Source organism: Sciurus vulgaris (assembly GCF_902686455.1).
Source record: "Sciurus vulgaris genome assembly, chromosome: 7".
NCBI classification, from domain to species: Eukaryota; Metazoa; Chordata; class Mammalia; order Rodentia; family Sciuridae; genus Sciurus; species Sciurus vulgaris.
This window is the reverse complement of record NC_136467.1, coordinates 1,599,678-1,612,463: the sequence shown is the minus strand read 5'-3', so window position 1 is coordinate 1,612,463 and position 12,786 is coordinate 1,599,678. Positions and strand designations below refer to the sequence as shown.

The 12,786-nt window shown below is 55.3% G+C and overlaps 1 protein-coding gene across 1 annotated transcript in view; it reads left to right on the top strand.

Annotated features, from left to right (window-relative positions):
* The window catches only part of SMOC2 (SPARC related modular calcium binding 2), a 155,688-nt gene that overhangs the window by 49,287 nt on the left and 93,615 nt on the right, over nucleotides 1-12,786 (top strand). Inside the window, 1 exon segment of the mRNA XM_079146203.1 lies at nucleotides 10,052-10,223. Within this exon segment, the coding sequence (XP_079002329.1) occupies nucleotides 10,052-10,223 (172 nt within the window).

Genomic DNA, 12,786 nt, shown 5'->3' with positions numbered 1-12,786 from the left:
TTACCTGGCCCCCATGGCTTCCCATTGGCCTCCCCTGGCTGGGCTCTGGGTGTAGGCAGTTGTCCTGGGACAGATGGCAGGAGCTTGGGTGGAGCCGCCCCTCCAGCCACCTCCTTCCACTCCTAGAGTGCCTTGGGAGTCCCTCCAAACCCCTCTCTTCCTCCACAAAAATCTGCAGTTTCTCTTCTTCCTGTAATCAAAGCATTTCTCTTTCCTCTACAATTAAAAGTGTGAATTTTAAGGTGCTTTTAAAAAATAGTTCTTTTCTTAGCATTTTGGGATTGTTGAATTGGTCATAGAGCCCGGAGTTGAGCTTTATTGGTCTGGTTGCCACTCTTCCTTTCGTCAGCATTTTATGGAAAAAATGGAAAGTAATTTCCACTTGGTGCTCATTTCTAGGAAGCCCTGTCTGAAAGAGCAGCCTCCGAGGACAGAAGTGCTTCCTGACCTGCACTGTCCAGAATGGCAGCCCCTGCCCCAGGCGGCCACTGAGCTTCACGGTGGCTAGTGCCAGCCTGCGGTGCGACGCAGACTCTGGCCGTGTTCCAGCTGTCTAGTTGGGAATGGCCTCGTGTGGCGATGCTTCTGCAGGCGACTGTGCAGTCCAGGGAGATCTGTAGGTATGGCTAGGTGTTGGCTGAGCGGCCATGGAGCCAGCGTGACCCCAGCCAGGCATTCAGGGCAGTGAGCCCAGGAGGTGCAGGGCCCTGGGAAGTGTTGCTGAAGGGCCGCAGAAGCACAGTATGAGTGCTCACAGGGCTTCCAGCGCTTTCCGCCTATCTCTGAGATTGTGCCCTTGTGCCTCGGAGGGCGATAGTGCTGGGCAGTGACCTGGGGCAGTCCCGCTGCTCCCTCCGGGACGCTGGGAAGAGACGGCTCTTGGAGGGATTCCAGGCCCAGCTATCTCACAGTACAAACAAAGACTGCCCAGAAATTCCAAGAATCTCCTGCATGTGCACCAAGGTGAGAGCCAAAGGATGCCCTGTCCACTTCTCTGCTGCTGTCGTGAGCAGCACCAGGTCTCCTCCAAGCAAGGGGAGGAAGCCAGGAAGTGGGGAGGGTGTGCTGTGGGGGTTTCAGCAGGTCCCTGCCCCCTGCACGCACCTTGTCTAGGGTCCCTTTCTGAGTCCTGTGTGGGCGAGTGGATTACAGAAGGCCTGGAGCCCCTGTGCTGGAGAAGGAGGACCCAGATCTGGCCCTGTGGGAAGACCCATGCTGACGTGGAGGGAGAGGCCCTAGTGGAAGCCCTTGGTGTGATTCTAGGGGCCCCACAGTCCTGTGGGTGCGCTCTGGAGACAGTGCCTGCCAGGCTATCGCTGGCCCAGGGAGCTCCTCCCGCTGGCTGGACTGAGCTGCAGTCCTCAGCCCCCCAGGCACTGCTGAACATTCTCTGAGTCTGCCCCAGGGCATGTGAACCAAGAATTTTGACAGCTTCTTCGCCAGATCCTCCTGCCTTGGTGGTGGTAGAGGGAATCTAGTGGGAGAGAAGGGATTCTTCCCAGTGCCCTGTGTTTCTCCAGGGCCCCTGCTGCCTGCCCCAGTTACCGGGTGTCTTCCTCCGTGATGGGGACACAGGAGTCTCATGAATCCAGGGACCCAGACAGCTGTCCTGCCAGTATTTGATTCCCAGACTCCTTCACAGGTGGTCCCCTGACCTTGGACTTTTGGGCCCTTAACTCCTGACCCTTTTTTAGCAGCTGATGCTTAGTTGCTTCCAGAAACTGCTGAGAGTGTGTTTACCCAGGAAGGGCAGTGCTGTAACTTGGGCCTGGAGTGGCGTGTTGAAAGCTCGGTCCCTGCTGTTCAGAGGTGGGGCTGCCACCACCAGGGCTCTGACCGCCCCAGTGGGTCAATCCATTGGCAGCTGGAGGTGCTGGTAACTGCAGAAGGAGGGGCATGACTGGAGGAAGTAGGTCATAGGCCTGCTCTTGGGTTCGACGTCCCTGGCCCCTGGCTCGCTCTCTCTCCCTTGCTGCCATAAGCCGAGCAGCCTTCCTCTGCCATGCCTTTCTGCCATGATGCTTCTGCCTTGGAGGTAGCTGACCATGGGCAGAAACCATGAGCTAAAATACAACTTCCTTTCCTAAGTTGTTTTTCTCAAGTATCTGTCACAGCAATACAAAGTCGATTAACACAGCAAGAGAGAGGGAATAGTAAGAGGGTCTCCTGGATTTAGATGGGCACATGGTGGTGGCCATGCCTGGCCTTTGTGTGGAGATCACAGACTTGACCTTTGCAGGACAGAGTTATGCTATAGCTCTTTAAAACGTAAAAACAGGGCATTGACACCTAAGATCCCACAGCCACCAAAGCTTCCTCTCCTGAGGGCAGCTTCTCTCCTCCCGTCTGAGGGACCGGCATGGCGACCCTTCTGCGCTCCTCTCAGGCTTGGTTTCCAGAGAGGCCCTGTCTTTCTGTCTCATTTTCCAGCCTTCATTGGGGCTCATGGTGCAGATGAGCTCCCCGTGCGGTGGCCGCTGCAAGGCTTGGCTCCAAGGCGGCCGTCGGCACCTCGTCTTCACCTCCAGTCCCCTGCTTCCAGGCTCCTCGGACGTCTCCTGACTCGTGTTCCGGTGTAATCTGCTCTAGATGCTTTGGAATGAGCAGGAGACTTGAGAAGGAAACTTGGCTGAGCTCCCCTGAAGAGTCTCCTCACTGGGATCACAGTTGATGTTTCAGGAAAGTAAAGACAACTTGGGAAATGCTGGCTGCCCACTGGTGTTACGATTTAGACGTGAGGCGACCCTGAAAGCTCATGTGAGAGACCGTGCAAGACTGCGAGGAGTGCTCGGCTTACAGGACCTCAGCTGGCCAGTGCACGGCCCCTGCTCGGCTTGGCTGGCTGGGGACTGCAGGCAGGCGCTGTGGCTGGAGGAGGTGGGCCTCCGGGGTCACCTCTGGGGCTTGTACTTTGTCCTCTTTGAGCAGCGCTCTTGCTGTTTCCTGGGGCCCTGTCCTAGCTGCCTCCCTTGGCCACACTCTACCGCCATGATGTTCTGCCTCGCCTCGGGTCCTGAGGAACAGAGCCAGCCTTCTGTGGACCGAGACCTCTTACACCTTGGACCCCAGATAAGTTTTTCCTCCTTAAAATTGTTCTTGTCTGGTCATTTGGTCATGTCAGAAAAAAAAGAAAGCAAGCTGACTAAAATAGTTGGTTCAGCTGTTCCAGAGAGTTTGAGGTCATTGGGGAACTGGTGAATTTCATGCTGTAAAAGTATAGAGCTTTTCTTCAGTAGAACAGCTGGGCTGTTGGGCTGCTGGGTGCCTCCACTGGACCTGTGGTCCAAGCAGCAGTCCGTCTTCCTCCCTGCTTCCCGAACACGTGGCCAGAAGTCCCCTCCTGTGCCCTTTGAGTGTACCACTCCGTAAAGTGTGGCCAAGGGCCCCACACATTCCTGTGACCTTTTCCTGCATGTGGAGAACCCCAGTCCCAGCCCAGCTCTCTGAAGCAGAGGCTCTGGGTGGAGGCCAGGATCCTGCTGCCCAGGACTAGTGCACCAGTACTTGGGGCCTCTGGTGCCAAGCGCAGATGGGTGCTTAGGAAGTGGAGCCACCGTGCTTCCGCTTGTCCTCAGGGCTGATGCTTTTGTTTTCAAAGCTTGTCACTCGTCTCTCTACGCTGGCCCTGGGGGTCTCTGCAGGAGCGTCCTTGGTGTTCATGTCACGGCCCAGTGGAGTTGACCTGACCTTCTGTACCTCAGACCTGACATGCAGGGTGCCATGGGGTCAAGGCCCAGTTTTCTGCACACTGCCTTGCGGTCACCAAGGCGTGTCACCTCCACGGTTGATGTCCCTTCATGCATAAACACAAGGTGCCTGCCCGTCCCCCTTGTTGGTGTCCTCCATGAGTGATATTTGAATGGCCTGATATCAAGTCACCCCCAGCTCCTGTGTGCAGCCCTCAAGGCTGCATGATTTGCTTGCTCAGGAGCAGCATTGGCACAGTGGGCCAGGCCCTGGGCTGGACCTTGCAGGGACCATGCTCACTAGCTGGGGAACTGCTTATGCAAGAGCTCACAGGTCCTTCTGCCATCTTCTCCTCTGTGGGATGGGCTAAGGGCTGTACTTGGCACAGGAGCTCTCAGGCTAACCTAGGTAATGGCGCACACAGCCAGGAGCTCTCAGCTAACCAAGGTAACAGCACACACAGCCAGGAGCTCTCAGCTAACCCAGGTATCAGCGCACACAGCCAGGAGCTCTCAGCTAACCCAGGTATCAGTGCACACAGCCAGGAGCTCTCAGCTAACCAAGGTAACAGCGCACACAGCCAGGAGCTCTCAGCTAACCGAGGTAACAGCACACACAGCCAGGAGCTCTCAGCTAACCGAGGTAACATGCACACAGCCAGGAGCTCTCAGCTAACCGAGGTAACATGCACACAGCCAGGAGCTCTCAGTTAACTGAGGTAACAGCGCACATAGCTAGACTCAGCACGAAGCCTGGGACACCAGCCAAGCTGATGTGCTCAAGCTGCTATCAGGGAGCCGTCTGATGATGCTGTCCTGAGAGAGCAGAAATGAGGAGACAGAAGTGGGAAGAAGAGCACATTCTCCTTACCAGTGCTTCCTGTCTGATGTTCCACGTGTCTCCTGCTGGGACGTCAGGTTTTGGAAAGCACATGTTCCTGCTGGGCAGTGGAGCTCCCCATGGGCCCCTTGATGCCCTGTCTGCCCGAGGCCCGGGCTCCCCAAGTGGCTTCCAGTGAGGACTCCTGCGCCCGTTTGTCAGACAAGTTCTCTGCCACCACACGACCCATCCACTTGACAGTGACCTGACATAATGACATTAATAGAGCTCTTTGGACAACAGACATTGATTGAGCACTGACTGTAGACTGGACACTGGAGACACCAAGGACATGGGAGGAGCAGAATGCCCTGGAAGAGTGCCTGCTCTGAGGGCAGGAGCACAGTTGGCCAAGCACCCCCTGACCTCTTCCATGAGGTTGAGGAAGGCAGGGTTTTTTTTTTTTTTTTTTTTTTTTTTATGTTGAAGATAATTCTTGCATCAAGTACCATTGCCCATGTGGTCTCTGACTAGGAAGAACTTAGAATAACAAAGTTCCTGCTGAATCTCAGATTAACCTAGATCTGAAACCATGAATACCCAAGTGCCTCCTGAATTATCTCCAAGAAGAACTAGCAAGAAGCAAAGATGTGTGTTTTTATCACTGAACTTAATATTGGTGTGGAGACAGGGAAGAAAATAAAAAGGAGGTGTCTGGGGAGAAGGAAGAGGACTGCAGAGCTGAAGCACAGGCAGACATGCCCATGCCCAGCCACGGATCAGGGTCCTGGAATGAGAGGAAGAAGAAGAAACTCAACCTTCGCAGGAGAGGGGCAGGTGCCCAGGGCCAGTTTGTCTGTGAAAGCACTTGTACAATGTTTCATGTCTTCTCAGACAGAGAGTTACCCAGCCTGGGAGAAAAGAAAAGCAGCCCTGAGGTCTGCTGTCCTGCCCGGGGCCTCGCCTGAGCCCGCAAGGTTGTCAGGATTGGTTTTCTCCCCCGGTTTCGGCATCCCCAGGGACCTGGCTTTGCTCTCCAGTGGACACTCCTGTGCCCGGCACTGGAAGGGGTCTTCCTAGGCTTTTCAGGAGAAGGAGGGCCTCTTGGGTCTCTGATGGAGCAAGAGTCCCTCTGGGCACTGACAGCAGTGGCATGGCAGGTGGTCCTGTGCTCCAGCACGGCGAGCAGGGCCTTCGCCTGGGAGGCTTCCTGCCCCTGCCTCCTGCTTCTCCCTGGTCCCCTATTTCATGCCACAGTGGTCTTGACCACAGGGGCAGGGTTGCCACCATCACCGTGCAGTTGCAGAGGCTGAGGCTCATGTGCCAGGTGAGCGTCCAGGGCCCCTCTCCAGGTCAAGTCCAGTTTCGCTGAGCCCTGTGGTGCTGAGAGCCGCCACATAACTCTCTGCGGCCCCTTGACTGGGACCCTGGCTTCCCTCCAACCCTGCCATATTTAACAGGGTGTTGCTCTTATCCAGCAGTTTGCCCTTGCTCTTTGTTCCTGCAGGTTCCCAGCACATGTAGGGAAGAGTGGACCGAGGCCTGACCGCTCCAGCTGTTGGACGCCTACTGCCTCCCTGCTCGTGAGGGTCCATGGGCGATCCTCAGCCTGTGAAGGTAGCTCCCCATGGGAAGCTGTGTTCCAATGGCTTCACTCCCCTGCCTGACAAGACAGCCGAGGAGCCTGCACCCCGTCTTTAGGGTGACACTCCTCCTGGTGAAGCCATTGGGCCTCTGTGTGGCGGCTCTGTCCAAGGCCACACACATGCTGGGGAGCAGGTTCCCAGAAGCCCCGCTCACCTGTGTAACGCCCCCTATCTCCTCCCAGCTGCCTCAAAGGCAGGAGGGAAACGTCGCCATGTTCCCAGTGACAGGTGAGGAGGTGGAGCCTCGGAGAGATGATAGGGTGGAAAGTGCAGGGCCTCCACCACCGTTCAGTCCACTGCCTCAGAACCCTGTGACTGCTGTTACGACGCTGGCTTGCTAGTGGTGCTGGGTAAGGAGTGGCATTGGAGTCCAGTTCTAACTGACTGATAGTTAACATCCATGGATGTGGACATTTGTCCTAGGTCACTAGAAAGCGTCTGTGTCGGGCAGCTTTCCAGTCCTCTGACAAAATACCTGAGATGGTCCACTTAATGGGAGGAAAGCCTCAGCTTGGCCAAGTGTGTTGGAGGTTCCAGGCCATGGTCCCTTGGCCCTGTCACTCTGAGTCTGTGGTGGACAGACATCGTAGTGGAGGAGGGTGGCAGAGGAAGCTGATAAACAAAGAGAGAGAAGGGGAGGGGCCGGGGGACCATCCTGGGCATGCCCCCAGTGAGCCCACCAGCTAAAGGTTCCACCACCTCTGTTACAGTTTGGATGTGAGGTGTCCCCCAGATCTCATGTGTGAAGCAATGCAAGAAGGTTCAGAGGTGAAATGACTGGGTCATGATGACCTAATCAGTGAATTAATCCCCTGAGTGCTAACTGAAGGCAGGTGGGGTGTGGCTGGAGGAGGTGGACATTGGGGCCTGGCTTTGGGTACATGTTTGTGTCTGACAAATGGACACTCTCTCTCTGCTTCCTGACCACCGTGTGAGCTGCTCCCCTCTGCCACACTCTTCTGCCACGCTGTCCAGGCTCACATGGAGCCAGCCTTCGATGGACTAGGACCTCTGAAACTGTGAGCCCTCAAATAAAATCTTCTCCCCTGCTGTTCTGGGCAGATCCTCTTGTCACAGCAGCAAAAGGGCTGACTAAACAACATCCCATAGTGCCGTCCTGAGGACTGAGCTGCTGCCACACGGCCTCTGGATGACACTGAGAGCCACACCATAACAGCATTAGAACGCGGGCGGGAGAGCGGTCGGATGCTGCCCGTAGCTCTCCGTTGGTATCCACGTGCTGTAGTGATGACAATATGCAGCTCAGAATTTTCAGATGGAGGACAGAGCCACCCATCATGTCCTTTCTGCTGCTGGTTTTCACTGGCCACCTGGGCTTCCCTGTTTTCCACGGTGGCTCCAGCCCTTGCACAAGTCTGTGGCCCCATGTGAGGAGTGTCGCTTCTTGATTTCTTTGTGTTGACTTCCCGTGCTGTCCTCTGCTGACCTGCCTCCCAGGCTCCTGTGGCTCCTGTCTTCTCTGGCTTTCTGAGATGTCCCTTAGGAAGCATGTGTCCCCAGCCCATCCCTCCTCCAGCCTCCCAGGCCCTGTGCTCCCCTCAGGACACAGTGTGATGTGTGGACCTGCTCTGCAGCCCTCTGGCCTCCAGCTGAGCTGGACAGGTCTTAGAGCCCAGCGCCTGCCTCTGGCAGAGAGCCATCCCCAGGCGATCGCTAGTATGTTCTGAAGGGCTTGACTTGTGAGTGAGGGTGAAAAGATGAGGTCTGTTCTTGACTAGGGGTACAGAAGGAATCAAGGCCCCTCAAACCAGAAGCCGGGTGACTCAGAACTCCAATAAAGTGCGTGAATTCCTTGCATCAGGTGCAGGAGTGTGTGGAAGAACTGGTGGCTTCCTGGGCCAGTCCAGGCCAGCTGTTTCAGCCGGGGGCTCTGGAGCCCTCCCTCGCGTCATCATAGATTGCTGTGCTGCCTTTCACTGTAGGAGCTGGGATTGCTTTCCTGAAACTCCAGAAAACCAGGCATTCGGGTGCAGGGGTACCCTTCAGGCAAGGCTGGTCTGCAGGCCTCCTCCGTGCCTTCCAACCGTGCTACCTTCCTGATACTCACGCTCTGAGCTTCCAGGTCTGCATGGGCCCACTGTGCTGTCCTTGAAGGCTCACTCCTGGGAGTCAGCACCTCCCAGGGCAAGTGAGGGACTTGGGTTGCCTGCCTGTTCAGGGTCTGCTGTCGAAGAGCTGCCGGCTTTGAAAATCTTGCAAACACAAACAAACACATCAGCTTTGCTTTGTGTTCCAGGGAATTTTCCCCATGCTCTCCCTTAAGTTATCTCATGGCACGGTCCCGAAAAGAACTTCTACTGCCCAAGGCAACAGGAAGTTCAACTGTGTGGCAACTCGGAGTGTTTTGACCTGTTTCTTAACGGGTTTGATTTTGTTGCGCTCTTTGGTTTGGCTTGCACCCAGCATTGATTAAGAGAGACAAAGGCAATGTCTTTGATCCCTACTTGACCCACGCTCTTCCAAGGCACGGCTGCCGGGCACCCACAGAGGCTGCTGGGCCGGGCCTGCACCTCCCCACACCTGCTGCCTCACACCTGTGCAAACAGCCTGCTCTGGGAAAGCGAGAACTGGGAATTCCCTGAGCCCAGGTGGGCTTTCCCAAGGGAAAGTGGCTCGAGGCCCAGTTGGTTTCAGTGTGAATCTGGGCAAGTGCTTTCCATCCGGACTCACTCAGTGAGGTCCTTTGGCACACAGCGAGTGCCACGGAAGAGGGTGCTCTATTTTTTGGAGTGGGCTCCGTGTACTGCAGAATGCAGCTCGGCCTTAGCAGTTGGCTTTGTCCATGCACATGGCCCAGGAGTCTGACCGCTGTGCGTGGGGAGGGAGACGGCAAGCACCGCGGTGACCCTGGCCTGCGAGGCCCTCCCGCCGCTGCCCACACGCCACACCCCGGCCTGGGCTCCGATTCCAAAGGCTCGAGGCTGAACATGAAAACGTGGAGGTGTTCTCTCCCCCTCGAGAGGGTGGTGATCACGTCTCGCCTGAGTCCTCAGCGTGTCCTCCCCAGGTGTCAGCAAGTGCAGACGGACCCCTGCTGACACCTGGAACTGGGGGTGGGTGCCCTTGCCTCTCGCCTCCCAGGCAGAGGCACTGCCTCCGTCAGGCTCTGCTCCCCGGCGGCCCTCCCTGCTCCTCCTCCTCTCTGTGCAGGACAGCACTGCTGTGGGTGGGCAGGGCCTGGGAGGACTGGTCTGCGGTTCGCTGGCAGCAGCCTGCTGTGGGGCGAGCTTCCCGAGGTACAGCACCCCAGGCCTTCGCCTCAAGCACCTGCCTGTCACACTTCTGCCCCGGGGAAGCCGTCCCAGTCAGAAGGCAGGGATCTGTCCCCCGGCTGCCCACTGCTTCCGGCTGGAGTAAGCTTGAGACGTTGCAGCAGGTGCAGGTGCTGGCATTTCAGGAAAACCTGGATCTCTCAGCTATTCAACAAACCTCGTTCAAAACTTACCTAGTCCAAACGGGAAAGGCCGTTTCAAGGAGGAAGGATGAACTTCCAATTCCAAACCGTGCAGGTCCCCAACCTGTAACTTCCAGGGGAATGGAGCCCCGTGGCCAGTACTGAAATAAGTTGAAAGGTGGTTGCGCGAGTCAGAAGAAAGCCGCCGCTGCTCAGACCAAGGCCATCAGGCGCGTCCCCTTCCAGACCCGAAAGGGGCTGTGCACGACGTTTTGTGCCAGGGGTCCCCCTGGGTTTAGGGCAGGGCAGATCAGGGCTCCCGCATCTGGTGGGGCCTGGAACGCTGGAGAGGCTTGCAGCCTTCCTGCAGGCGCTGAGCGCTGCACCGTGGTCTCCTGGCAGTTCCATTCCTTGGCCTTCTGTTTCCTGCCTCCTCACACAGAGCAGGTCTTGATGTCTGTCTTGCTTTTTTTTCTCCCCAAAGTTTTTGCGAGTCGATCAAGATAAAGACAGAGACTGCAGCTTGGACTGCACCACCTCTGCCCAGAAGCCCCTCTGCGCGTCGGACGGGCGGACCTTCCTGTCCCGCTGCGAGTTCCAGCGTGCCAAATGCAAGGACCCTCAGCTGGAAATTGCTTACCGGGGAAACTGCAAAGGTAAGCTCCCGGGTGGTCCCTGCGGAGACCCCTGAGCCGTCATTCCAACGTGTGCCGGTGTTGTTTACTTTCACATCTGCTAAATGTTTATATTTAAAGGCTAAATAATTTTGTTTATGATTTTTTCAGCATGTGAAGGGTAGAGAATGATGCTATGAATTTCAAATCAGAGCATTTAAAAATTATTTAATGCTTCTATTCTTAAAGTGCTCTGTGATGTCATGAAGCCTTTATCCAAGGACTTTGCAGTTTTCCTCAGTGTCCTGGGTGCTCTCAGGTGATGCTCAGTAGCACCTGCACAGTTCCCAGTAGGTGCGAGTGCTGATTTTACCTTGGCAACGTTCACTTTTCTTGACTTAGAACCTCATCTGGAGTTAACACTCTTCTTGGAGCAGCACATTGAAATGCTGCCCACATTAATGAAGGGTTTGATTCAGCATGAGATACTGGTGTTTCAAACAGAAACAGAGTCGTTTCACAAAGAGATCTGCCTTCTTTTTCTTATTCTCCGGGAAACAAGACCACACAGGCTGGAGCAGCCTCTGGGTGGTGTTCTGGGTAGACTGGGGATCAGCCCCAGCAGCCCTCTTACCTGAATGAAGCGACAGCCAGGGGCACAGTGTCAGGTCCACAGTTAACCAGGTTTGGAAAACATTTTGCTCTTCCTTCCATAGTGCAATATGCCAGGCCAGTGGATTGGGACTGCTCTTTTAGATGAAGGCAGAATTTTGCCACCTTCTTTAGCCCTGAGAGCTCTCCTTACCGACAGGATCAGAGAACAGTTCATACTCAGAGTCGTGGCTCCAGAGGGACAGCTAGCATGCCCTCTGGAGCCCCATCCTGGCACAGTGACAGAACCTTCACTCTGCACGTGTTTGATTGTCCTGTTTGCAGACGACTGGCCTGGGCCTGGGCTTCCTAGGTGCCTGTGGCTTTGCTGAGGACTGATGGTCACACATTGCTGAGGACATTTTTTGTCATCATTGTTTGTTTAAAGTCAGTCTTGGGGACATGTGGCATTTAAAGGCTACAGAAAGGCTTGATCCATGTAGTCAGGGAGGCAGACCCTCCAGGAAGCGTCCTGGGGACGTCACTCTACCCACGAGGGTGTACCAAGGAACAGCACTATGAGGCCGATTCCCTGGTCAGGTGCTCTTCCTGAGACGTTGACACACTGGTGTGATGTCCTCTTATGCTAAGAGAGTTATGACAACCCAGGTAGAAGACAATCCAAGTGTCCTACAAGGAGCAACATGTAGGTCCAGGAGAGCAGGTAGAGCCAGGTTGTGGACCCCCAAAGGGTGAGATTCTGGAATCTGTTCTTAGTACCTTCCAGGAAACAGCAACTGTAGGAAGCTGTGGGCAGATGTGGGTAGATGCAAATCCTGGCTCAGTACCAGAAGGTGCCCACACCTGGACACACTGCCCTGACCCTAAGCACCTGTGCTGTGCCTTCAGCCAGGTGTGCCCAGGCTGCAGCCAGCTAGTGCCATCAAGTTCAGTCTGAGTGTGCTAAATCAGGACTTGCTTCCAGATGAAGGAAAGAGACCAGCCACTTTCAAATGGGAAATGTAATTTGGATTCATTCATTAAGCTCAATATGTTTTGGGTTTTCAAAGACAAAAAATGTAATAAAGAAAGAATTCGATTCATACTTTTAATCAACATTCTGCAGTGGAAGTAGGAGTGCCCAGGACTGGCCATACCTGGATACCTGGGGCTGCCAGGGGTGGCCAATCCATCAGTCCATGGGGGACCCCAGAACTCTGTGAGCCTCAGGGACCTGGACTGCATGGCATGGCCAGCCCTTCAGTCTATAGGAGGGCTCCAGAGCTCAGTGTGCTTGCGGTGGCCAGCCTGTCAGTCCCCGGGAGGACCCCAGAGCTCTACGTGCCTCAGGAACCTGAGCATGGGAGTGCAAACCTCTCTGAACCAGGTGACACCTGCTGAGAATCACCTTCCAGGCCTGAGGTAGCTCTGGCCCCTTTAGAAAGAGCTGGCAGCTGAAGACGGGTCAGCTGGCTTTGCAGATCACCTGTGTACAGGTAAACCGTCCACTGGCAGCCCACATCAGAAACAGCTGCACCTTACAGATTGTGTTAAAGGGAAAGAACTACCGTTTTTGTTGTACACAACTAATGTTCATTTAAGCAGCGTTTTTCAGACCCAAGAACACATGCCCACCAGTAATGGGCTCCATGTCATCTCTGCTTTCTCCAGCCACAGACCCCTTACTCGGAGAGATTTTGTGCCCTTACTGAAAAGGATAGTGTCCTGGATGATTGTCCTTGGGGTTAGGGTCTTCCGCTCAGGAGCAGCATGGCCCTGGGGTGTGGGGTTAGCACCAAGTGAGGTGCGTCCCTCTGCAGGGCATGTCTCCTGTCCTCCGTGCTGAAGTGCTGTGTGTTGAACACGTGACACGGATGCAGACGTGGTCTTATGCCGTGACCACTGCTACCTCGGCTCTGTGCTGAGAAAGGTGGCTGATTTAAGAATGGGCTTGAAGGTTGGAGGCTGCACTTCAGAGGTGCTTCTAGAGGCCCTTGCCCGGGAGGCCTGGCTC